Source organism: Dysidea avara, chromosome 10 (genome assembly GCF_963678975.1).
Source record: "Dysidea avara chromosome 10, odDysAvar1.4, whole genome shotgun sequence".
Classification (NCBI taxonomy): domain Eukaryota; kingdom Metazoa; phylum Porifera; class Demospongiae; order Dictyoceratida; family Dysideidae; genus Dysidea; species Dysidea avara.
The window spans coordinates 19,522,658-19,550,424 of NC_089281.1; the positions used below are offsets into that span (position 1 = coordinate 19,522,658).

At 38.1% G+C, this 27,767-nt stretch overlaps 1 protein-coding gene across 1 annotated transcript; it reads right to left on the reverse strand.

The window, feature by feature from the left end:
• Positions 1-6,951: 6,951 nt before the first annotated feature.
• On the reverse strand, positions 6,952-22,083 carry LOC136269358 (putative uncharacterized protein DDB_G0277255). The gene is made up of 9 exons (XM_066064906.1): positions 21,751-22,083; positions 21,001-21,070; positions 11,791-11,963; positions 11,570-11,735; positions 10,744-11,055; positions 9,272-9,448; positions 9,145-9,226; positions 8,970-9,027; positions 6,952-8,350 (listed from the first exon to the last, which is right to left on the reverse strand). Exons 2-9 carry the CDS (start codon positions 21,059-21,061, stop codon positions 7,142-7,144), a joined length of 2,238 nt encoding a protein of 745 aa, XP_065920978.1. The 5' UTR covers positions 21,062-21,070; positions 21,751-22,083; the 3' UTR covers positions 6,952-7,141.
• Positions 22,084-27,767: the final 5,684 nt, after the last annotated feature.

A 27,767-nucleotide genomic window follows, 5' to 3' on the forward strand; every position in this document is an offset into this window, starting at 1 on the left:
ATACACCCCGATCCCATTGTCAGAGGAAGTATACTGTTGATAAACCCTGAGACGAAGCCAAGGGGTTTATCAAAAGTAAATTTCCAATGATGGAAGAGGAGGGGTGTAGCTATATAAATGCAATACAACTATGGTCCATATAATATATAAATTAACCCACACTATACAACATACTAACAACCCATACAAATAAACTTAATAAAGTTTAATTCACCATAGTTTGGCATGGTAGACAAACTAGTACCTAGCGTGTTTATAGGGATGATGAGGGGTCCCTCCCCCCTAAAATCTCAGACTCACCCACTAAAACTATGATTGATACTAAGGTTAAGCTTTTTTTTATGACATGCAAAATCTGTGCAAAATTTATAAGGCCAATGAAACTTGATTACCAGTTTCTCGCTCAGATTTTTGAAAATTTGATGCGGGCGGGCGATTATTATTCATTATTCATTATTTTTCCAAAAGCACAACACACATCCAAACATGAAGATTTCTGCCAAAAAACAGTGAAATCTACACTGATTACTCTTGCATTAAATAGCTAAGGTACGTTACTAATCTATAACAAGTGATTTTTCCATTAGAGTATAGCTGATTGCTCTATTAGAGTAAAAGTGACCGTTCTATTAGAGTATTTCGATCTGAAATACCAATAATGAAATTCCATGCGGGTGTATCAAAAGCATGCGGGCGATGACGCGAAACTGCTAATCAAGTTTCATTGGCCTATAAATGCTCTCAGTTTCAATCTCAGAGTGTCAATTTTTAACCTTTTTTGTATGTAACTATAGCTAACATTGTGTTTCTTGCCATGTTCATAATGGATCTGATAAGTGGATCTGATATGTGGTTGCATGTTTGTCCGAGGATTCATATACTCTTTGTTTATTGTACACTTTCATCATAATCATGATGGTATTTTCTCTTTTAATCCAGTGGTTAAACTTTTACTGGCTGGGGTGATTGATTGCTCAGTGCTGCGAAGGCTAAAAATTGTTAGTTAGTATGCATACATATAGGTGCAGTGGAACCCTCGTTTCTGCTGGCATGGTTGCTATAAACACACAGCAAGAACTTGTAATACACATCAAGTTCTGGTGTCAACACATGCACTGTGACTGTCTACATTAAGGCCTTGCAGTAAACACTTTTTAATAATAAGAACCAGAAGATAGGCAAAAAATTGAAATAAACCTTACTGGCAAAAATATATAATATCATGATGATGATAATGGATATATGTATGATGTAATTATGATGCATTGTATTGTGAATATAATGTATTTTTGGGTGGGTATAGTTCCCATCTTTTTTTAAAAACCTTCTGTTGCTATGCAAGTATACGTTTACATGTCAAACACTATAAGAAGAAATGGGAACAGGTACTGTTAATTCTCCAAGCTATCAAATAGCTAACTACATTACAGGAAAAAAAGGAACTATCAAGAATTGTTTAGTCATTCAAATCAGAACATATAGGCCACAAATTCATATCATTGATCACTTTATGAGTGCCAATTAGTGGTATATACAATAGTGACTGCTGTACAATAAATAATCTCTTAGCAACTAAGTGGATACATGAATTGATAGTTGATTATTGGCCACATGATTTATCACAGTAATTAGTTTTATATTATTTAATGCTATCCCACTATGGACCCAGGAGAAGGCTAAAGCCTGTGAATACAGGGAGTCTGAAACATGTAACTGAAATGTTGAAGAATGCAGAAAAAAATCCCAGACCCAGTGGTGACTTGATCCCCCGCAACATGCAGTCTAGGCATGCACCAGAGGAGCCACAACAGCTGGGATCTGTGATCTTCTCTGCATTCGACCTCTACTTAATCATTGACTTCTCACCAGCAAGGGGTTTTTAGAAAATCCTAGTAGACCTGTGAGAAGGCTAAAAGCCTGTGAATACAGGGAGTCAGAAACTTTTCAGTATACATAACTCAAACACTTAATTAGCTATATCAACTGATAACAATCTGAAGTTATGCATGGACCCATACACTTTGTATTATACTGTATATTCATATGTAGCAATAATGGTGGCATACACTAGTATACATGTGTAGACACATTTATTTTCTCAGTTCTTATTCACAGCAGTATCAAAATAAAAAATTAAATTAAATTTGCACACTTTCATAAGTTCATTGAGGTTTCTGCAACACACTACAGAGTAGCTTTCATTGTTGATATGTGCTACTATCATCAACCGAATAATATATTAACTGTATATAGCTACATCACCACAATGACAATGTTACACTAGATACTGACAAATGCTACTCTCAACATTGTACTGACTCTGAACTGATTCTGTAGTGCTAATCGCATAACAATCTTCCATTATGCTTAGCTAGTCTCAAATTATTCGCATATCAACATTCCAGTCTATCATCATATGCAATAGCCAGTATGCATGCAACAACGAGAAGGGAATTATCTAGGCAATTATTATATGCATTAATATATGCATGTAAATTAAGAAGTTCTTAGGAGTCTGCATGCTATATAGCTAAGTTACTGCTGAGTCTATTTTCATAACCAAAGTAATTTTTAGCCATAAAAAATAATATATGCTATTTAAATGTTCATTAACTTGTTGGTTGCCATGATGCACTCGGGGGGCAATGGCAACGTCACCACCCATTCAGGACTCCATTCTACATATGTACACACATGTATGTGCTTATACATACATAGTCTAGTATATTTGCCTAGCTGTACACACCACCCTTCCACCAGACCTAGCTATCTTCAGTCATCATGTGTATTACTCCTTTTGAGGTGATCACCTGTTGTATGTAGGTTTGTCCTCGTTTGATTTTTGGGGAAACAGAACTTACCCTGCTCTAAAACCCTTTCCTTCATGTAATATCCCATGGGCATTTTTATACCTGTTTGGCTCTGGGCAAGGAAGAACAGCTGTAGCCTATTGCTCGGAGATTAAATTAATAAATCAATGAATCACTACAGAAAGAAATTGTTAAAACTTGCTTCTTATTGTAGTTGAGGCCTTGTATATGCATTTACCAAACCACCTCCACAATTAATGAATTGTATATAGGAACTTTGTGAGGTTTTGGAAGAGAAGTGTTATGCAAAAGTGCAGCTTATATTACTTTTAGTAAGGATAATTTTGGTGAGCTATAGCTGTAAATGCATAACCTCATGTATGTGCTATCATTGTGTCATTGTTACTTGCTAATTGTTGTGTATTGTTAGGTACATTTACTGGCTAATATTAAATGTTATGTGTTTAGTGTTAGGGCAAAGTAGGCAATAGAGTTACACAGTCAATAAGTACAACCTGCAATAGAAACCTAGATGGGAATAATTAAGAACAATATTATGCACATGCAAATATTACAATATATAAACATGGCTACGAGGTGTATATTGCACTGATATACACCTCGAGTCCAAAGTCAGAGGAAGTATCCTGTTGATAAACCCTGAGGTAAAGCTGAAGGCTTATCAACAGTAAACTTCTGATGACTGAGGAGGAAGGGTTAGTGCTCGGATAGTAAAATAACATGACAGTATACTAATTTCTCAGCATGAAGATTGGGGGGAGGGGATAACACTTGTGGGTAATAATTTTAACCATCTGAGTTTTAAGTCATCAGTTTGAAATATGTGACCAGATCTTCGAAAAGGTGGTCTTATACCATTTCCAAATTTCCAAGTTTTGATCCTATTAAAATTACATCCAGGAATAGTACTATGTTAGAAGTGTAAAGTGACCAAATTCCAAGCTGGTACCATACTCACAAGTCACGTTATGGATTGCCAAGTACATGCAATTGGAAAGGTTACAAGGCCTCTTTTCACAGATCCGGTCACATATGAAGTATGTATATATGGTATTTGGCTCAGCATCTTAGCTACAAACCCAAAGCAAAAATTATATCGTATTCCTATGCCCAAAGGCAGTATTTTGGCTACAACTAACAGTCTCATGATATGTCACTTCTAGCCCTTGGATGCCGGAGGTTAGTAGATAATGTGACAACACCCCATGCACCCTCAATTCAAGCTCTGGGAGGGGTGGTACATAAGTGCAATACAACCGATATGATTCATATCATGTGTCTAAATTAACCTGCACTACACAACACACTAACAATCCATACACACATGCATGGTAGACACACTGGTATGTAGTTAGCAATGTTTTTCTGTGGCTGTTGGGGAAGGGGACTTCCCCCAGGGCCGCCCAGAGAAATTAAGGGGCCCAGGGCAAAGAGTTAAAGTGGGGCCCTTGACCCAAGTTGTAAGGTGAAGACCAAAAAAAAAAAAAAAAAAAAGGTCACAACCTGCTGGCAATGACAATAACTACCCATCACCAACCATATTTCCTTATCTATAAGCTTGCTACACTGCTCCTCTGAAGAATACTGTGACTGCTCTATTAAAGTATTTAGATCTGACTGCTCTATTAGGCCAATGAAACTTGATTACCAGTTTCTCGCTCAGATTTTTGAAAATTTGATGCGGGCGGGCGGTTATTATTCATTATTCATTATTTTTCCAAAAGCACAGCACACATCCAAACATGAAGATTTCTGCCAAAAAAACAGTGAGATCTACACTGATTACTCTTGCATTAAATAGCTAAAAGTACGTTACTAATCTATAACAAGTGATTTTTCCATTAGAGTATAGCTGATTGCTCTATTAGAGTAAAAGTGACTGTTCTATTAGAGTATTTCGATCTGAAATACCAATAATGAAATTCCATGCGGATGTATCAAAAGCATGCGGGCAATGACGCGAAACTGCTAATCAAGTTTCATTGGCCTTAGAGTATATCGATCTTTTAAACAGGTATTCAGGGCGCCCTTCATGGGGCCTCCTGGGGCCCCTTTCAGGCTGGGGCCCGGGCCCAGTTGCCCCCCCCCCCCCCCCCCCCCCCTGTGGGCGGCCCTGACTTCCCCCCTAAAATATCAGACTCAGTCTCACTAGGCCTGCGCCTAATATGCCGACATAATTTTGAGTATAAGGCCACTCCAATTGGTAATTATGTTTCTGGTCCACCGCCCGCATCCTTTTGGCAGAAAGTGAAATTTCAGAAATACATGGGGAATATGCCCGCATCAGATTTTTGAAAAGGCTGGATTTCAGAAACAAATATTGGGTTGTTACAAACATGCTAAACCTAACTGCTTACGTGTCACTATATGTCTTTTACCAGTGAAAACCTGCAAGAAATGGGAATAGTGCATAGTACAGATCGATATACTCTAATAAAACAGTCAGAAAATCACAAAAATACTCTAATTGAGCAGTCACATCATTGTTGCTTTGTTGCTGAATTCCGCCCGCCCGCACCTAAAACCAAACTTCAGATGACCAGAAACATAAAAACAAATTGGAGTGGCCTAATAGGTCACCAATTTGGTGAGAATAATTCCGGAATAATAGGATGGTTACAGGCATAATTTTAGAATTATAGGACGTCCACGGGAATAATCGGTGGAATTAAGGGGCGTGTCTCTTCTTGATTAACTAGAAGAAAGAGCCTAGCTACGAAGAATGATAGGTAGCTGGCATTATTATACAAGTGCTGGCTGAAAGAGGCTGAAAAGCCTCTAAAAGATCGATATACTCTAATAGAACGCTCAAACACTCTAATAGAGCAGTCAAATCGTTTCATGTTAACAATCTGCAGACAGCATCAGGGACGTAACTGCATGATTATCTGAAACTTTTACATCTTATACCAGCGTGTCTACAAACATGTTGATATCATTATCTACTAAACTTAGCATAAGTTATAGCTACAGCTTTAAGACACTTAGCTATATTGTTGTTATTACTCCCGATAACCATTTAAAGTCTGTTGTAATGGCTACAGCCATTATGCGTAAGGTGAAATGCTTCATTTATGGCTAGATATTAATTAATTAATTCTTGCAATACTATACAGCATCTTGGGAACTAAGCGACTATTGCTACAGAAACTAATTGGGCATTATTATGGAATAATAGGCTAGATAGAAGAATAAAAAAAGAATAATAGGAGAATTTTTTGGGAAATTCTGGAAAGAATAATAGGTAAAATTTTGAGCATATTAGGCTCAGGCCTAAGACTCACCCACTAAAATTGTGAGTGACTACTACACAATACTTAGGTTAAGCTTGTATTTTTAATGGCATGCAAAACTTATCAAAAATGCTCTCCAATTCAATCTCAGAGTGCCACAGTTTATTATGAAAAGTTTCCTAGGTTAAAAATTTCAAACACAATCTTAAAATGCTCTAGCTTAGATTCAGTATCAGATCATTAATTTTAAAAATCGCTTTGGGTACATAATATACAATTACTGACAAATATTCCTACATATTTATGGTGTTGGCTATTCAATACTGACATGATCTGAGAGCCCAAGTTTACTTTCTTATTCTAAATAAGTTTTATGTATAATAGTTGACTAGCCTCAGCCGTGTTGTTGTTGCGCTAGTCTCTATATATCATAATAACAATATCAACTCTTATACAATGGTACAAGACTTACCAGAAGTTGTAGTGAAACTATCATTACGTGTACAATAGTTGACTGGTCTCAGCTGTGTTGTTGTTTCACTGGTCTCTATCATAATATTCTAAATAGAAATGTTTCACTCTCAAACAATGTACTTAAATTCAATCTCAGAAATTGTAAAAATTTCTAAGCCAGTGTAGTTTCAAAATGGCATGCACAACCAGCAAAAGTGCCCCTGATTTAATTTCAGAAAACTTGATTTTAAAAATTTTCATAACCATGAAAAATTTAATGCTACTTTATTGTATTTATTTATCTTGTCCCCAGGGCACAACCAGCTGGAGCTGTCTGCCCAGTATAATAATAAAAATACTCTAATATTCAATTTTAAGTTTCTTGGAAGACATGCATCCACCCATACAGATATTTTAATTTGCTAGGGCTTTGTGGTATCATACAATAAATGTATAAATGCATTAGGTATAATCACTATGTTATGTAGTATTCATGCCATCTTGAAGAAAATACAAAATAATAGATTATTTGTCAAAATTAATCATGAATACACAGTGCTCATTTGTAACCATTATTGTGTTTGTCATTGTGTTTTATGTATCAAAGAAGGTTATACAACGGCATCAGGATTTGTTGTCAGGCAATGGAAAGTTACAGGTTGTAGAAGTTGCAATGTGCTCTATACCAGTATCAATACATGCCCAAACTGAAGTAGTCATTTCATGTATGATGTTGCTGCTTGCTGCTGCTGATACATGTTCTTGAAAGCTACTGCAAAAGTGTAGATCTAATGACAACTTGTCAACTTCACAGGTGGATACAACATCTTGCTGCAAAGCTGCATCACTGTCAACATATGTCCCAGTTTTTACACATGAAACATCTTCATTTTTAGTTTCTGTGAAAACTTGATGTAGTAAGGTGGGGGAGTGGGATTCTGGAGTTGAAACTTTTTTGTCGGATTCCACATCATAATAAACATATGCTCCAGGCATGATTGTTGGCTCAGCTACAAAACTACTTTTAGTAGAAATCTGTGCGACTTTCTGAATATTGTCATGAAATTTCATTATTAAGTTTTGTGATGCATTGTAATCATTGTTCACAACCTCTAATGGAGCAATGATAATATTGCTGTCACCCTTGGTATGCTTACTGTTCTTTTGATGCATAAAATTCTGAAGATTTGCATTCAAAACATTTGATGCACATGGCAAAGTACAGCCTGTTTCAGCAGCTTTGGAAAGTTTAATCAGATTGGAAGAATTGGAATCCATCTGGGGAGTGGTTAGAAAATCTTGTTTCAATACTGAATCAAAGTCATCGGATGTGGAAGCTTTTGCAGCACCTGATGGAGTTTCAGTGTTCACAAAAGTTTGAACTGGTTCATGGTCATGTAAAGGATGAGATACACTACCACATGTAGCTATTTGAGAAATAGTTTCTCTGCTAGCATTGTTATGATGGGCTTGTGGTAGTATCTGATTATTCTCAATGTTACCAGCAGACATTTCTTCAGCATTTTGTGGTTGATCTGTGTCATCAAAATAATATGACAAGTCAATTTTAGTACTCTCAGGTGATTCTGCCAAATATGGCAAGGATTCTCCTCTCCCTGAATCTAGTAACCCCCTGTTAGCTTGATTTAATATATAATTCAGCATCATTGCATCTGTTAAGTCATCTGATACAATTGAAGTGCATTCTTCATTGATTGATGGCATTTGTGAGTTTTCAATCCAATTTTTTACATCACCAAAATTTTCACATGTACTTGCTGTGTCTCTGCCGATTGCTAGATAACTACCAGTATCATCAATTTCTGATGGAACCTTTAACAAACAATAACCATAACTAAAAAGTAAACACATGCAGTATATAGAATGTAAAGATTTGTAGTTCTCAATAGCTAACAGCGTAAATCTTTATTGAGCAATTTCTCACAGCTGCCTTGTGCTTAATGGTAAAATTATTCCAGTATTGGATTGCCTGCCAAAACTTTCTGTAGGGAAAAACTAAATGATGTATTTTTCTTTATCACAAAAGCTTTGTTAGCCTCTTAAAAAGATTACTCGCTTTTGGCTGCAACTCTCTGTGTGCATATATGCCATTGCCAATTGTACATTATTGGATTTTCAACTGACAAAACCAATTAAATAGATGTTCAAACTCCAAACTGCCCAACTATTACAAGACATTGTAAGCTTAATCTAATGAAGTGGTAATTCTGATAGTCAACTTAACATTACTACATAGATACATTGATATTTCCCTCTCTAACAAGCATTGACGTGTGTAAACAATGGATCAGTGAGTGTATCTGTATCATTTCCTCAACACAGCAAATAATATACAGAGTATAGTCGCTAATCCCTCCCATGCATTAGCATAATACACTGAAGAGTTGGTGCATGATGTATTATTTGTAGTGTTATGTTGTTACTCGCATACTCTGGTTAAGAATCTATTGATATTCCTTCTATCAGTTGACACATGACTTTTCAGCTTTCTGAAACAGATAAAAGTTCACTTAATAAGCAGTCCATTATCATAATATCATTGACTTTTACTTTTAAATAAATTAGCTGAATAATTTAAACCCATATTGCATGCAGTGTAGCTATACCTTATAACAATGACTCCAACAAATCCAATGATCAAGGATATTATGATTCCTGCTATAATAGCTGAAATAATAAGTGCAGTGCCTGTAAAGCACATAATAATGTTCATAACTCAATTGCTTACAATACCTGGTGTAGAAGAGCTTGACTCAGAAGGTGTGGTGGACATTGTTGGAGTACTGGTGGGCATTGTTTGAATACTGATGAGTATTGTTGGAGTACTGGTGGGTATTGTTTGAGTACTGGTGAGTATTGTTGGAGTACTGGTTGGCTTTAAGCTTGCAGAAGTGGTGGGCAATATTATACCTAAAGTGATGATAGAAACATAGACGCATAATCATTTTTATGAACAAGTTTTTCTCTATCAGTGCAAAATGTACAATATGTGCATTCTTTTAAGTATATCAGCTTATTTGGTAAATTTAAATACCAGGAACCATAGGCGGCGGAAAGGGGGGGGGCTAGGGGGCTAAAGCCCCCTCTCGGTCTGCTGAGGGGGTGCTTATCCCCCCCTCAGAATGATATCGCACCGAAATTATCTTTCTTGGAGTGGGGCTGAAAACCGTGATAAAGATCGAGATACTCTAATAGAGCAGTCACTCCAATAAAGTAGTCAGTGTGTAGCGAGCTATGTAAGGATTTTTATGTAGTTTATCAGCTAGAAATGGTAGCTGGTGAGGTGGAAAGCTCTTGTCAGTTGGTTGTGACCTTTTTTTTTTTTTTTTTTTTTTTGGTCTCACCTTACCAAAGTATAGAAATAAGTCTGGGTCAGCCCTGCCCCCCCTCATATCAACTACTTCCTCCGCCGCTGCCAGGAACTCTAATAGTCTACAAGTATATGCAAAATTTTGAAATCCCCCTCTTTATATCAAATCAGCACTAGTATCTGCACTACATTACAGACTTGTGAACACATTGTAACTTGAAATTGTTTAAATCACTTGCTATTCACATTACAAATATAGCTATACCCAACACATATTTAAGGGTAATATCTATACTGCTATTTTATACCTCTATATTGTGTGGTGTAAAAAAACGTTGTTTGAAATGGTGAGAGGAGAAATGTTGCATGAAAAAGTACACAGCTGCAGACAGGGAAGAATATAGATACGTGTATAGTGAAGATTATAACTATGCCACAAATGTGAATTAAACACTTGTGTACTAATCAGTCACTTACCTTATTCACCACACAACATAATTTGCACAGCTTGTCTATTAGAAATGGGCTATAAACACATGGGTCAATAAGTGTTAATGCTTGTGGTTAACAACAAAAGCTGGACTGAATTTTGTTCACATGCTTACATTTAACAACTGTAGATAATAAATGACAACCTTTATACACTTAAAAAGCAATTTTAGTTTCGTATGATGAGTGCTTTGTTTGGAACTAAACATTTTTAGTGCTACGGGTACCTGTATAATGGTTGATGAGAAAATCATTGGGTGCCAAAGTAGTGGAAATGTTAGATGGTCATGCAGACAGACAGCTTTTCAGCTACACCTATAGGCATTGTAGTGCACTCTAATGAAAACTTTAAGTAAATCTGTAGATATTATAGTACAATAACTAGATCACAATTGCATTGACTTACCACTTAACTCAATCGAGTTTGATCCACTTAATTCAATTCCGAACATCACTAAATTACAACTGTATTCACCTTTATCATTTTCACTGAGGTATAAGAAATGTAAAGTACTATTGTGACTGGTACCATTGGAAATAGTTGGAGTGATTGTTAATCTGTTATCATTTGTAATAGTACCATTAGGTCCTGTCCAACTAACAGTAACATTGTTAGGATTAATCATTTCATCAGTATAAGCTGTACACTGTATTTTATAACTGTCACTCAAGGATGGTTTATCTGATGATTTGCTCAAATTGTAAACAGGAGTTGGAGCTACAAAAGGAATTTTTGGTTATAAAACAGATCACACTTATGTAAGATTACATATAGAGCCTGTTAACCAGTGATATTGTATAACTATATTAATGGCACTCAGTACTACGCTAATCATAATAGACACTATAGTATCTCCAAGAGAGATAATCAGAAATTCATGTTAAAGTCACAAAAAGTACCATCATTTTAATATACCATGAAATAATAAATACGTGAAACAATATTGTTCTTACATGTGTAGAAAATGGGAATGCAAGACAAGTATGTTTACTAGTCTCACATGCATGGCCAGACCACTTTTTTCTCTCTTTGTCATTGGATAGGGAGTAAAAAAGTCTGGTCTGATTTGACTGTTCTAGCTCCTAGCTACTACAGACCAGTGATGGATCATATTTACAACAACCAGGGTTGTCAGAACAAGTGTGCGTATATATACACTGGACCATTTTCCTCCGCCCTACCCAATGACAAAGAAAAAAAGCAGTCTGGCCATGCAAGACTACATGTTCACCTGAAATTGAACAATTTTCTGAATTAGTCAACATTTTTGAAGACGGATCATCAAAATCAACAAAATAGACTTCCACAATGCATGTTGTTATTTCATTAAGGAACATTAACTCCCACTCCCATCCTCCATTTACACCTGTACGCTCATGAAATGGGCATCCATTTGTCTATTAAAAATATAGTTTATGTGTATACACACCTTTGTACAAACAGTTAACATACCTTTGTGTACCCATTGTCACAGTTAATTTTTGCACCACAGTTTTGAATACTCCCACGAATGTCTTCAGGTGTCATATCTGGTGATGGTCTCCATGTGGCATTAACAACACCTTTGTCTGATGTCACATAGTTGGAGGCACAGTTTAAAGTTACATGTGGTGGTCCAAATCGTGCTGCATGGAATTAAGTTGGAAATGATAACTAGTATATATGGTATGTTCCCCGATGTATGTACAGTCTGGGCTTGTGTATTATATATTCTATTTCAAGTTTATTATGGGATTATATACCCTATATGTGGATTGCTATATGATTAGACATTCCTCTTTGATGGATCTTCATATAAATAATGTGGTAAAAAGTGGGAGGTTTTAATAGTATAAAAGGTAAGTAAAGAAGGATGCCATGCATGTTCCCATTGTCAGTAGTTTCCTTACTTCTGTGAGTTTCAAGTTATATGACTGCTAAAGAGATTACATATAGCTAAATGTGACCATTGTGTTTTAAAACAAACCGGTTTTGATACTACTTAATTACTTTGCTTTATGGCTAAATGAAGATTCTAGTTTAAATTTGCTTATAAACAAGCATTGTAAGTCCATAGATCTACCAATAGAAGTACTAGATTGTTCTAGAACATTCTATGTGTGCTCTATTAGAGTATTACAACAATATTACCAAATATTGAAGTGAATCATGCAATACAAGATATTTATCATTTATAAGTCTGTCTTCAATAATCATCATTGAATCTGTACAGAAAATAAGAAATGTGAGTAAAAACAAACTCCAAAGTCAACCACATGCACAGACTAGTTTTGGGGCCTAGTAAATTACAAAAAGAAGTGAAATCAGCCAAGCTGTGAAACATTAATTTTGCTAGCATTAGCATCATTGCAGCCATTTCTTGGCCTCCACCTTTGATTCCACACCATGCAGGGTTTTCAAGGCTGCACCATTTTTTCACAGTTTTTGTGGGGTAATAACTATTCGCACAAATAAGTGAACCAGATATGCATCATGTGTACTGTGGTAAATTAGTTGTACTAAGAGTGAATAATAAATTTACTCTTCATTGTACTAGAATTAGAAACAATATTTCCTTAAGCAGACAAGCAAATATTAACTGTGATAATGTACAAATTAAACTTCTCATATCAAGAGTGACATCATGAAGTTAAGCTCTAGCCTCTAGTATATATACATACCACATTATAATGCTGTGGTGCGCATATGCGTGGGTGCACACAATCACACACACACTACACACACACACTACATACACACACACACACACACACACACTACACACACACACTACATACACACACACACACACACACGCACACGCACGCACACACACACACACACATGCACGCACACACACACACACACTTATAGGCCGGCTCCACCATGCACATATACACCACATCTTTGTGCTATATAAGCAGATGTACACAGTAAATTCAAATGGATCAATTCAACCTCCATGGGTAAATTTAACCTACAAATTCTTTTGTTAATATGACCATCTAAAAGTGGTTATAACTAGGGTAGGCATTTGGACTAAATCGGTCAAAATAACTAGGGTAGGTCAATATAACTGTTCACTTAGTATGTTGAAATAACATATTTGGGTAATTTCAGTGTGTATGGTCAAGTCTACTATGGCACAAATCAGATGACCAGCTACATGGTTAAATTTACAGTACACTAGCCATTATAACATTTGTGTTACATCCCACAATCAAAAGTGAACATGGAGAACATAGCAAGGTTTTATATACAATTTAAAAATTCTATAAGATCAGGTATGTTTAAAGTATTAAGATGCAGTATGTAACAATTATTGCGAATATGTGTCACAGATAGATTTATGTATGTATGTTATTACTAAGGATGACTGACTTGTTAATTAATGTAAACAAATAAACAAATATTTTGTGACAAGAGTTAATTTTACCGCAGATGGTTAAAATAACCATGATGGCAAGGTTATTTCAAACACTTGGCTAGAGGTTGAAGAGACTTTAGGGCATCTGGGTAATATAACTGTATCTTACAAAGTTAAAATAACCAAGTACATCCCTTGGGTCATTACTACCAAAAAATCGGTCATTTGAATTGCAGGTAAAACAACCCAAAAATTTGGGTCATTTGTACCCATTTGAATTTACAGTGATATAAGATACGTATACTGTCCTCCTTTATTATGAACTCTTGCTCTATGTAGCGACTTCTTTATTCTGCTATGGGTGTGTGTATGTATGTGTTGGGGGGAGGGGTGAGTTCAACTACGAACTTTATACAGTAGAGTCACAACAGAAAATTTTAAGGATTTTAAGATTTAGACTGCTATTAGGCATGCAGGCAAACTGAGTAGCTACTTAATTAAGACATAAAATGTGACTGTCCTATTAGAATAATTAAATGCTCTATTTAGATTATACTTTATATACATGCACACACTGCGCCCTCATTTGAGGCTCGTGCATAGACAGCGGAAAGGGGAGGGGGAGCTAGGGGGCTTAGCCCCCCCTCAGAATGATATCACGTCTAAATTATCCTTCTTGGAGTGGGGCTGAAAACGGTGGGGTCTATTCTACGGAACGGAACGGAACGGAACGGAATGATGGACTAAACCACGGAACGGAACGCTTTCTCAAATTGAAGCTTGCAACTTACCATTGCTGAAACTGCCCTTACAAGTTATCAGTGGCACCTCCAGTGGGTGATTAAACATAAGATAAAAAGAATTAAAGGATCGATTGTGGGTTCTTGTTCGTTGTCATTAGTAACGAAGTATTAATTGTGGGATGAGCTGTATTAGTGATGTTCATCCATGCTTCATCTACGGATATATCAAGAAGGGCGCTTTATGTGAGCTGTTTTGCTTATTTTGACTTTAAAAAACAGTCTGGGCCAGCTTTTCAAGTCATAAATCAGTGTACAAAGCAAGCAGGAAGACACTAGTAACAGGAAAGAGCCAGCTGAATTAAAACTTGAAGAATTCTGTGCAGTATGTGAGGAACAAATATTTTGGCAGACCGCAAAGAGGCTATATTCTGCAAACATCACTGAAGTGTATGCATGGAATTATTAACAGGCAGTGCAGTGGACTAATGCTGTGTTCAATAGTGAGCTGATTTTTTCTGTTGCACAAATTCAAGGATGTGTCTGCATGACTGCTAGCCTTGAATCAGGCTAAATGCCAAAACTCCAAGATCAACCAAATCTTAATTATAAGCCTTCTATACATGTGAAACCATGCCCATAGCCACCAGGCAAACGTGATTTGGACCAAGATGTGTGTGTAATTTCAATATATCTAGTCAGACCTGAAATGGAACACTCACATTAATTACATACCACCTAAGAATTCTAGAATTTCTTAAGTGTAACATTTCACATGCTTCAATTCAAACAAAACAGGTTAAATCTGTTATCTGTTTTCAAGCGATTCCCAGTCCAGCTGGTCCATGAAATTACAGTGGGATCACATGTATTTGTTACAGTGCGGGCTGCTCTGTGTTGGATCTACTCTAGAGTTGAGATTTCAAGGTAGACTGCCAATGTACCGACACTAGTAGCATATTTAAGTGGAGAACAAATGAATACAGTAATGCTAGATTATTCATGTATACAAAGTTTTCATAATGAAATTGATATCCCATTTTGATTTGTACCTCCACTTTGCAACATATTCAAGAAGTTACCACCCTTTTAATCTCCATCCACTGTCGTTAATTAACCAAGATCTCACCAGTCTTTTTTTCCATCTACAATTTTGCTTTGGAACAATAATTAACTAAAGGCTCTAAGTATTTAAATCTGTAATTCACCTTATTGTAGTTGTACTAATTTTATTGATTTGTCTGTATGTTTTCTTCATTTTCCTTTGAAGTTGTACAGTATAGGTAAACAAAGATAAATTTTCTCTCCCATCTTATTCTATTGACTACGAAAAATTTTATTATTTGTATACAGGCTCAAACTTGAGAAAATATAAAGAAAGTGAATGAATATTAATAAAACATAGTCAGTTTGCTTTTGGTGTCTCCAACCGCAACAAAAATTCGATGAATCCATGCATCTCCATCACTGGTCGTCTGAACATTTTGAAAGTGATACCTCACTCAATCAACCACATATTCTGTTTATTAGACTGAATAAAGTCATGATCACCTAGCCTTTTCCTGTCACCAGTAACTTTCTAGTTAATTTCTCTGTGGATATTATGCTCTGAAACTGAAGAAATTGAGTGGTCTTCTAAACTATTTATCTTGTAAAGATCAGCAGAAACAACTGACATCCAATCAGCTACTGTATTGTAGTAACAAAACTTGCCTTGGTCATGCAATAAATGAATTGAAGAGACCTGCTTGATATATCAGGTAGTAGAACAATCACTGCATGAGACAGCTATTAATATTTTATTATTATCCTATTCAATTTTTCTGGAGGCTCCACTGATAAAATGCAATTTCAGCGATGACAGTGGCTAGCCAAGCTGCAAGTTTTGATTCAGAAAGCATTCCATTCTGTAAAATAGACTCCATCCTGGATTCAACTCACTACTCGGGCTGAGATATCTGGCAATAGTCCACTACTCTGTTAATGAATCATTAATGTTCACACAATGTAGCCTCCTCGAGGTATCTGATTGTTTGCTCCTCACACACTGCACAAAGTTTCTTTAGATTCTGCTTAGACTGAGTTGATTCAGCTTGTCACCATACTTGTTTCCTTTGCAGTGTAGCTACATACTGATTTATGCTGATTAGAAAGGCTGGGCCCCAGACATGTACATTTTAAAGTCAAAGTAAGCAAAAACAACTCACATACTAGTAAAAAAGTCATGCATTAAGTTCCCTACTTGATACATCCGAAGATGAACACATTGAGTCAGCGATTCCCACGTTACTGATGACAACCAACAAGAACCCACAATCGATCCTTAAATTCGTTTTATCTTTCTTGGGGTGCGTTTGATTACCTGCTGGAAGTGCCTATGGTGCCACCGATAACTTGTACAGCAATGGTAAGCTGCAAGCTTCAATTTGAGAAAGCATTCCGTTCCGTAGTTTAGTCCATCATTCCGTTCCGTTCCGTTCCGTAGAATAGACCCGACCGCTGAAAACCGTGATAAAGATCGAGATACTCTAATAGAGCATTCACTCTAATAAAGCAGTCGCAGTATTAGAGCCTTTATATATTTTTGGTCTCACCAGGGGTCTCACCAGCCTTACCAAACCAGAGACAATGTAGTACCTCACTTTCATAAGTCTGGGTCGGCCCAGCCCCCCCCTCATATCAACTACTTCCTCCGCCCCTGGGCTCGTGCATAATAAAATGTGAATGCATTAACAGTGCTTCCATTTCCACGTCTTAATAAACGTCTATATCTCGCGCATAATGTAGGGTTGGCAATGAAAAAATTGACCCTATTTGGATTAACTTGTAACTCAGGGGATGGGGTCTACCAATGGTCTAGTTTAAACGAGAGTTTTATACGGTGGGTTCGGTATAGCGACGTACCAAATGCCTTCCGTTTTTATTTTAACCCGGGCTTGATGGACTGCCCTTTCCTACCACCCCCAGCACAGATTGCAAGTGCTGGACAACTGAACAAAATTAAGCAGACAAATGGGATTCCACAGTCACTAAGTCCACTGACTGTGGAGTCCTGGTGTAAACACCAATGGAAGACCGTGCCCCACGAATACACTGAATTGCCGAGCGCAACAACGAAAAGCTCAGGCAACAACGCAGCCAACCCAGAACCACAGAATAATCATCTCCCCACTTTTTGGCCAGAAGAGAAGCAAGTCGCTTATAAAAAGCAGTAGCCTCATTGGCTAAACCGCCATGCAGTGGCAGCCAAAACAATTGGAGTGAAAGTGGCATGCTCCACTTCTCGAACACGCTGACCATAAGCACGATGCTTAATCTTTTCATGCTTCCTAAAGGTGGACGACAGAGAGGAGGAACTATTAGAAGGAGCAAAAGGGTTAAAAACACGGACATCAATGAAACATCTCTCCGAACGACCACCCCATGCAGAAGCCGTTTACAGCAACATCCAATGCCTTCCGTTTGGGATGTAGCCGTGTCGTAAATTTTGACGGATTTCGGCTCATCATCTTTCATAAAAATGGGCAGGAGCATCTAGAGAGAGAAACCATCATTATAATGATGAACAAATTAAATGTACATAAGCTAAATTGCATGTGAGGCCTCGGGCAACATGCGACCACAAAGTGAATCACCACAACAGAATCACACCGTGGGCATGGCAAGGCAAAAAAAAGAGAGTAGCTTTTACAATACAAAAATGAAGAATAAAAGAGCCTATCATTAGTTTGTGTACCACTCCTTACAGTTTGAATATTGTCCATTGCCGGCTATTTTAGATTAGCTATTGGATTAATGGGTGAGGTGTTCTATAAAATACATTAATTTGTTTAGCTGAAGGTGATTCGTTGTACTTCAATTTTCGATAAAACGACGCTTGACGGGTCTGCAATGAAAAAACAACAACTGAAACTCATTTAACGGCGAAGTCCAAGGTTGGTTTACTAACGCCCAGGCACCTTTTTGGGCTTTATTAAGTGGACTCAGATTTACAGCCGGTGTTTACGTACAACGTAAACTGATACCCAGCACTGAGTCTCACGCCTATAGGCTATGATTTAGAAACTCGCAGCATCTGCTTCACCAAGAGTTTCATGTGCACCAAGAATACGCACTAGGTCTATATATAACTTATTGTGAGGAACGGCCGGTGTCGAAAGCCTCAACGAAGCTATTTAGAGCGCTTCAATGTTTCCATGAATGGTGCATTACCCCCCTCGTGCATTACATGGTGCTGGTCACTATACTGATGCTATAAAAAATGTACTCCGTTTTATATAGCATAGTGGCCACCATGTAATGCACCATTCATCAGTGAAAACATTGGAGCGCTCTAAACAGCTTCGCCGAGGTTTTCGGCACTGGCCGTTCCTCACAGTGAGTTATCTTATAAACTGTCCTCATATTATGGTATACGTGGCCAATTGTTAAATTGGATCCCGGCCGAATGCCTTTTTAACCAGCATGTTGTAGCTACTAAATGGAGAAACCAGTCAACCACAATCAGTAATATCAGGAGTCCATGCACAGGGTTCTGTCCTGGGACCACTACCCTTTTTGTGTCACATTAATGATATCCCAACAGTAATTAAATCTAAGATCAAGTTATATGCTGATGATGCTTTATTATACAGGAATATTAATTCAGAGGAAGACATTACTATTTTACAAGATCTAAATTCATTGTCTCAAAGAAATGGCAAATGAATTTTAAATGCGAGTGTTTCAGAATATCAAACAAGTCTAACTTACCTAACCCTACATATCACATAGACTATACTAATATCCAACAAGTTGAACACACTAAATACCTTGGAGTCACCATAGACCAAAAACTGAATTGGCATGAACACATCAACAATGTTGTCAAGAAGGAAGATTCTGTGCTTGGTTTTTTATGACAAAACTTAACAAACTGTCCAATTGCTGTAAACTCATCATGCTATCAAACTTATTTACAACCAGTTTTAGAGCAAGCATGAGTGGTACCACATTACCAGACAGACATTGACAGACTATAGAGATGGTACAAAGATGATCAGCAAGATTTGTTTTAAATAAGAAAGACAGATACGCTATACAACATTCTTAAACAAAATGTCTATTTACCACCTGAATACATACCTGAGTTTCATCTACAGACATCACAGTACCAGCTACAGACCAGATCATGCCATATGTTCAGACTCATTGAACCATTTTGTAACACTGACACCTACAAATACTCCTTTATACCATCAACATCAAGGCAATGGAACATACTACCTTGCTACATTTTTGAAGTGGAAAGCACTGACATATTCAAATCATAACTATTATTTTGCAATCAATAGCTAACATTATTATTATATCTGTGTATATTCTTCTGTTTGTGAAGTTTTCACAGCAAAATTAAATAATAATAATAATACACTAGTGTGACTAAAATGATGGAATCTTTGGGATGGCCTAGTTTGCAAAGCAGAAGAACAAATGCAAAACTGATAATGTTTTACAAAATAATTAACAATATTGTTGATGTTGACATTGATAACAATAATTATACTAGTACCAGTAACATGTCCACCTGGTCACCTCATGCAGCTGTACACAAGAGTGGACACATACAAATATTCATAATATTTTTTTCCATCATCGATTAAACTTTGGAATACCTTGTCAGGAGATGTTATCAATTAAAACTCAGTGGAAAATTTTCAATCCAACTTGCACACACACATGCACACACTTGTAATTAACTGACAACAAATATACATTCACACACAATCATAATTGTGATTCAGGTATGTACAATTATACTCCACTTATGGAGGTATGTACATTAAATCTATATATATACGCTGCCCATTTTTATTCAAAACCTGAAAAATCACGAAAAATTAAAATGAGCGCTACAGACACAGCAAGGGGAATTACCGCATTATTACCCCATGGTTTTGATGTAGATTTGGGTAGGATTGATCACCCACAGTTGGAGGAGAAACTATAGAGATAGAATTTTTTCATTGCCAACCCTACATAATGTTGCCTAGAGTCTACATATGCTAATTAGCTATATGTGTGTGTGTTTATAGTTGCATGGCCAGGGTTCTGCTCAACACGCGCAAGAAGTTTTATAGCTAGACTTTAGGCCACTCCAATTTGTTTTTATGTTTCTGGTCATCTGAAGTTTGGTTTTAGGTGCGGGCGGGCGGAATTCAGCAACAAAGCAACAATGATGTGACTGCTCAATTAGAGTATTTTTGTGATTTTCTGACTGTTTTATTAGAGTATATCGATCTGTACTATGCACTATTCCCATTTCTTGCAGGTTTTCACTGGTAAAAGACATATAGTGACACGTAAGCAGTTAGGTTTAGCATGTTTGTAACAACCCAATATTTGTTTCTGAAATCCAGCCTTTTCAAAAATCTGATGCGGGCATATTCCCCATGTATTTCTGAAATTTCACTTTCTGCCAAAAGGATGCGGGCGGTGGACCAGAAACATAATTACCAATTGGAGTGGCCTTATAGGCTAGCTATATAGCTAGCTATTTTTATATTTATTCAGTACAATTATTAAGTCTACACTCACCCAAAGTCACCACTGCGTTTGCAACGAGCAGTAGAAAAGTCTTCACCATAGTTTTCTCCATTGCTATTAACTGTATAAAGATTATATATTATGCAAAGCTGCGGTTAAATAAACGATGGCAAATTACGTACGTATATACAAAAGTGCATTATAGCAAGAGTCCATGCATAATAAGAGACTTAGTATGGACTCTTGATTATAGCTATAGCTACATACTAACAAGAGTAGATAGTAAAAGACTCTTGATACTAAGTTATAAATAAAATAGAAACTGAACACTTAGCTAGCTAGCTAACATGACATGTTAGCTAGCTAGCTAAGTGTTCAGTTTCTATTTTATTTATAACTTAGACATGTTAGCTAGCTAGCTAAGTGTTCAGTTTCTATTTTATTTATAACTTAGTATCAAGAGTCTTTTACTATCTACTCTTGTTAGTATGTAGCTATAGCTATAATCAAGAGTCCATACTAAGTCTCTTATTATGCATGGACTCTTGCTATAATGCACTTTTGTATATACGTACGTAATTTGCCATCGTTTATTGAGTGCAATAATTATACCTGATAGCTAGTAAAGACATACATAAACCACCATCAACAATTACCTACGTATAAGCACAAACAGACATGATATTATAGTTCTACGCTTCATGGAAGTCCTCCTGCATAAGTTATAGAATTTTTCTCACGAGTCATTAACTAATTTACTTCTTTGAGGCTGACAGCTATATATACAATATCATAACTCACCAAAATTCCAGATCTTGTGGCCCACAAGCGTCTCTACGTTGAATGATCATGCACAATGAGACGATAGCTCTTATATGCGTCTGTTCACCACGGTAAGACGTAATTTAGTATTACGTAATTAGTATTCCCAGACAGAATATCACTGTGAAGTATGAAACAGTGCGTTTGTCAAGTTCAATCAATTTCACATATCTGTACACTGCGATGTACATTGCATGTATTTCACAGCTGTAATATAGTTAAGTGTCACACACCCCGATTAGAGCACCTCTAGGATGTATAATTGGCTTGCATATCAGGTGATATTGCATAACTAGCTACAATTTTAGTCCTTGCTTATAGACACTGTAAGTATACATTGATTCGTTGTTCTCTTCTACCACCAGAATATGATTATGGTTTTATATTGTTTATTATACACAAGTTGTTGTTGTTAAACGGATGAATAATTAATTTAACGTCGCTAAATATTTACGAGACTGCATGCATGAAAGGAATTATATGAAAGAGTTTTCTTATGTTGATATTGTATAAATCACTGTCTTGGTCACCTCACATATCAAATGTTGTCAATAAAGCATCTAGAACACTTAATTTCTTAAAACGCAATCTAAACAAATGTTCCAGGCAAGTTAAAGAATCAACTTACCTAACAATGGTGAGACCACAACTAGAGTATGCATTTGCTGTCTGCATGGGATCCCTACCATGTTGGAGATATTTCAGAGTTAGAGAAAGTACAATGAAAAGCAGCACGCAGTCGCTGGGTGTTGAATGACTATGGCAGATTCAGTCTAATATTGGATCAGCTAAAATGGCCTACATTACAAGTTTTTTCCCCCACTCATTCACCTTCTACATTGGTTAAACTGTATGTATCATTGGTAAGATCACAGTTACTCTACTGTACGCAAGTTTGGCGTCCTCACTTAATGAAAGACATTTTAAACCTTGAAAGAATACAACGCCGTGCCACTAAATACATCTTGAGTGATTACACTAGTTGTTACAAAGACCGTTTGATAAATCTGAGGCTCCTCCCTTTAATGTACATATTTGAACTTCAAGACATACTGTTTGCTATTAAATCTATCAAATCACCAACTAATCAGTTCAACATCAATAACTACATCACTTTCAACTCTACCAATACTAGATCAGGCTCCAGCAACAAACTCTTGTTACCTCAACATCTTAACAACATATCGCGACATTCTTATTTCCATCGTTTACCATCCCTGTGGAATGCCATACCAATTCTGGACCTAAACATGTCAGTTTGTTGGCTGAAATCTAAACTGAAATCATATCTGTGGGACCATTTCCTGACTAACTTTGATGAAAACAATAACTGCACGCTACATTACTTATGTCCATGCTCCAGAAGTCACCAAACTAAACCTCCAACTCAGTGGCGGATCCAGGGGGGGCACGTGCCCCCCCTCCCTTAAAAAACTGTATATAAGATCGAGATACTCTAATAGAGCAGTCAATCACCAATCACTCTAATAAAGCAGTCACAGTGTTCATGAGGAAGTGTAGCTTACTTAGGAAGCTATAAATAGGATTTTATTTTACATAACATACGTGATATAATATATTTGGTAAAGGATAACTAGCTATTATTGTTGTGACCTTTTTTTTTTTTTTTTTTGCTCTTCAACTTTTTTTCAGCAAGGTGCCCCCCCTCTTTCCAGACTCTGGATCCGCCCCTGCAACTACCAATTTTAATCACTTATAATCTTAACCATGTAACTACGTAATTACTTTAGTTAGTATTAATTGTACGTATTTTATGGCTGTTGGTTGCTACCAACAGACTTTTGGTGTTTTTTTTACACCATAAAGCCTAAATAAAATAAAAAAAGTTCGTCGGAAATTATCTAGGTTACAAATATTGCATAAGATACACTACCAACAGTTATCACTCCATATTCCTCATTACTACTTACCAAAACACGACCAACAAGACAATACCACCATCTTCACTATATCTTATACCTACCTCATCCACCACGGCATACACAGCATTTTAGGTGCCTTGAGACTAAATAGACGAGACGCATCTCTAATCGTTATAGACGGCTTGAAGACAAGCTAGACGAGATAATTGCTTGAGACGATCACGTATTAAGTGAGAATCCTTGCAAGCACATTATATTCACTGAAGACTGAAGCGTCTAGAACAATGAAACCCTACGAGGCTATCTACCCTTGCCCATAAATTGTCTGCTATGACCACATGCTACTCCAATAAGGCTTCTAATCCGTTATACGCACGGATACCTTTCGGAAAGGCTGATCATGTCCGACTACGCCAGTCCACAATGCATAAACATGCCCGCTGCAGCAACATCAATTTTACGTTCATAACTACTAAAACTACACGTTTTCAGCAATAGCTAATTTAAGACTGAACAAATGTTTATCTTATGAGCATAGCTTCTATACGTACCAGCATTTATTTTTATTTATTTTTTATTTATTTATTTTATTTTATTTATTTTTTTCCCCGGGCTTGATGGACTGCCCTTTCCTACCACCCCCAGCACAGATTGCAAGTGCTGGCCAACTGAACAAAATTAAGCAGACAAATGGGATTCCACAGTCACTAAGTCCACTGACTGTGGAGTCCTGGTGTAAACACCAATGGAAGACCGTGCCCCACGAATACACTGAATTGCCGAGCGCAACAACGAAAAGCTCAGGCAACAACGCAGCCAACCCAGAACCACAGAATAATCATCTCCCCACTTTTTGGCCAGAAGAGAAGCAAGTCGCTTATAAAAAACAGTAGCCTCATGGGCTAAACCACCAGTGGCAGCCAAAACAATTGGAGTGAAAGTGGCATGCTCCACTTCTCGAACCCGCTGACCATAAGCACGATGCTTAATCTTTTCATGCTTCCTAAAGGTGGACGACAGAGAGGAGGAACTATTAGAAGGAGCAAAAGGGTTAAAAACACGGACATCAATGAAACATCTCTCCGAACGACCACCCCATGCAGAAGCCGTTTACAGCAACATCCAAGCGAGCCGAATCCTGAGTATTAGAGGTGGCAAGAGGGAACTCATCAGAATGCTGAACCGGCTGTAACTCTGGCTCCACACACACCTGGGAGCAAACCTCAGTAAGAAGGGTAGCAGTAAGGTCCCTAATCTCGTTATGACGTAAGGAAGGTAAACCCCCTTTGGGACAGGACAAAGCATGCTCAACAGAAAAGGAGGTTCCGCAAGCACAAAGGGAAGGAGGACGAAGTGGGGACCAACCATACCTCAAAGCCAAAGCATCCTGGAAAGCAGATCTATGGAGAGTGAAACCATGCTCACTCAAGGGTAAGGTGGTGAGCCAGCTTGAAGCACCTCTAACAGTAGCCAAGTCTATTGCATGCCTCAAGGAAGGCCCAAGCTGTTGGTATAGCTCAGCAAATTGTGTAGAACAGTGTTCAGATTTGGCTTTCCTTAAAAGGGCCTTTCTGGCCTGCTGAGAGGCAACAGCCTCAACAAAACTCAAATCATGATTCAATATACATTGGCTAAGAGGTTCCGTGACATCACGAGATGCAGCCAACTCACTAACACATCTTGTGGGGACAAAAATACCCAGGCCTCCCCACCGAGCAGGAAGGGCAAACAGGAGCTGTGAACTATCACTGGGCGGTGAACAGCCAGTTAAAGTAGGAATAAATACTTGGCGAATCATATCTTCCAGTGGCTGAAAAGCATCACACACACAAGGAACTGTTCGAAAAACAAACAGCCAACGACTGGATAGACCATGGGTGAAGGCACAATATGCAGCATGGGGCTGACTCTCCGCAAATCTTGATAACCTCTTAACCTCTGCAGACCAGCCCTTAACCTTCTCAACAACAAAACTATTCACATAACTATCAGACCCAATAGCAGCCCCCAAATAAGGGCGGCCCTCCATAGATATTCCAATTCCAGAACCACTGAAGATTGAAGCAGCATCCTGCTGCAAATGTCCCTTGATGATAAGCCAAGTTTTGGTCGCGTTAACAAAGTACCCAAACGAAGGGCCAATTTCACACAGACAGTCCCACCACTTACGCAAAACAGTCAACTTCCCACAAGCACAAGCGTCATCAGCATACCAAACCTGCTCCACTCCTGAAGGGAGACACCTCAGAAGTGGAATTGTGGCCAAAGCATAAAAGGGCATGGCCAACGGATCCCCTTGGGTAGTTCCCTCTTCCGACAGTATTACATCACCTGAAATGAATAAACTAGCTGGAGACCGGTAAATATTAATCAAGATTGGAGCAAAGGGTGGGCAGAGCTGTCTAATGTTGTGTAAAGCAACTATCCTGTTCAATGAGTTAAAAGCATTACTTGCATCCACAAGTAAAACAGCATCACAATCCTCATTACCAAATGCTCACGTACTGAATGAACAGCAGCCTCCACACCCGCCATTTGACCAGCACACATTTGCAGAGGACCAGCCACAATCTGGATGTCCTCTCTGATAACGGAAAGGACTGCCTTGGCCACAATCCTCCTCACAACTTCACAAACTCCAATAGGCCTCACTCCTGGCCTCTTGTCTAAAGCAATCAACCTACAAGCCACAAAAGGGGAAAGAATTTCTGGGGAAATAAATGAAGTACAGATACGTCTAGCAAACAAAGCCAAAGCAGCACACAACTCACTTGAAGCTGAGTGGAAACCAGTGCAGAGACGTCTCCAACAGCGAGCATCCACACCAGATGGACCAGCCGCACCCGTGGTCCGGAGTGCAGCAGAACGAATGACACAGCCATCTAAAGGGTCAAATATTACAGGATGGATGACAGGTGGATTAGCCCAATCCGGCAGTAAACAGTTTACATGTAAAGGCTGTGCAGAAGGATGCTTAGACTTAAGGACATCTCTAACTGAATAAGTTGTGGAATCAACAACAACATTGTCATTCAAATTCAAAACTCCTCCATGTCCCTGTTCATCCAATAGCTGGAGGGCAGCCTTGGTCTTTCCTTCAAACATCAACTTGGCAAATAGACGAGAGGAGTGATCACTTTACCGACGCCCCCATCCAGATTTCAAACGGGCCTGAATAGTTTTGCCCTCGTGTAAGAGACCAAGAAGGTCGCCATTCCTCCAGAGTACCATCCTCTCACCCAGAATTCTTCCATTGTCCACAGGTTTAGAAAGAGGAGAAGTACGTTGTAACAAGATTGAGCAGGCCACGAACACAGCCTTGAGGGCAATAGACTCCAAGGCAGAGCCCTGCCCCACAGCACGAAACAATCTTGCCAACTCACAAACAAAGGCCTTACCAGCTGAACCACGAGGTACTTCAAACACATTTCTTCGCCAATGAACCACCTCTCTATAGACAACATTCAGATCTTCACAAAAACTGCTAGAATCTTTAGTTCCCCAAATAAAATCACACTTTGCCACTGGTGGAAACTCAGGAAGTTCAGGACAAGACGGTGACTCCTGAGACAGAGAATCCCGAACTTCAGGAGGACGAGGAGAATCCTGTGGGGTAGGATGTATAGGGGATTGTGTCCTCACCGGAGAAGGGGGGGCGTCATCAGGAATAATGAAGCGACAGCAACGTTTTCCAGATGAGTCCATGTAGTTTTCTAGAAAATGTTTCAAGGGTTTGTCACTATAACGAATAGTGGTCTTCCAATTCTTAGCCGCGGCTTTTCTTGCTTCACGCTGAAACTGACATGGCGTAATGGTCTTAGAGTCCAACAAAATACAAAGGCTGGAACCACCGGATAAGTCACCGGTTAACAACTTAGCCTGCAAAGTCCCGCAGACGATATCCAGGGTCCCTGTGGCAGTAGCGTTTTCTGACGCCATTACTCGGGGAACGTGACTCCGTTATACGTACCAGCATTGAAACCGGGTTACTGACCGCTGACCTGGATTAATTAAAATTGATGGCTACACTTTGAGTGGTCGACTAGTGCGTTACGCGTACGCATGTACGAGAGTAGAAATATAAATAACCCGAATGGTTCCACGTAAGTTTCC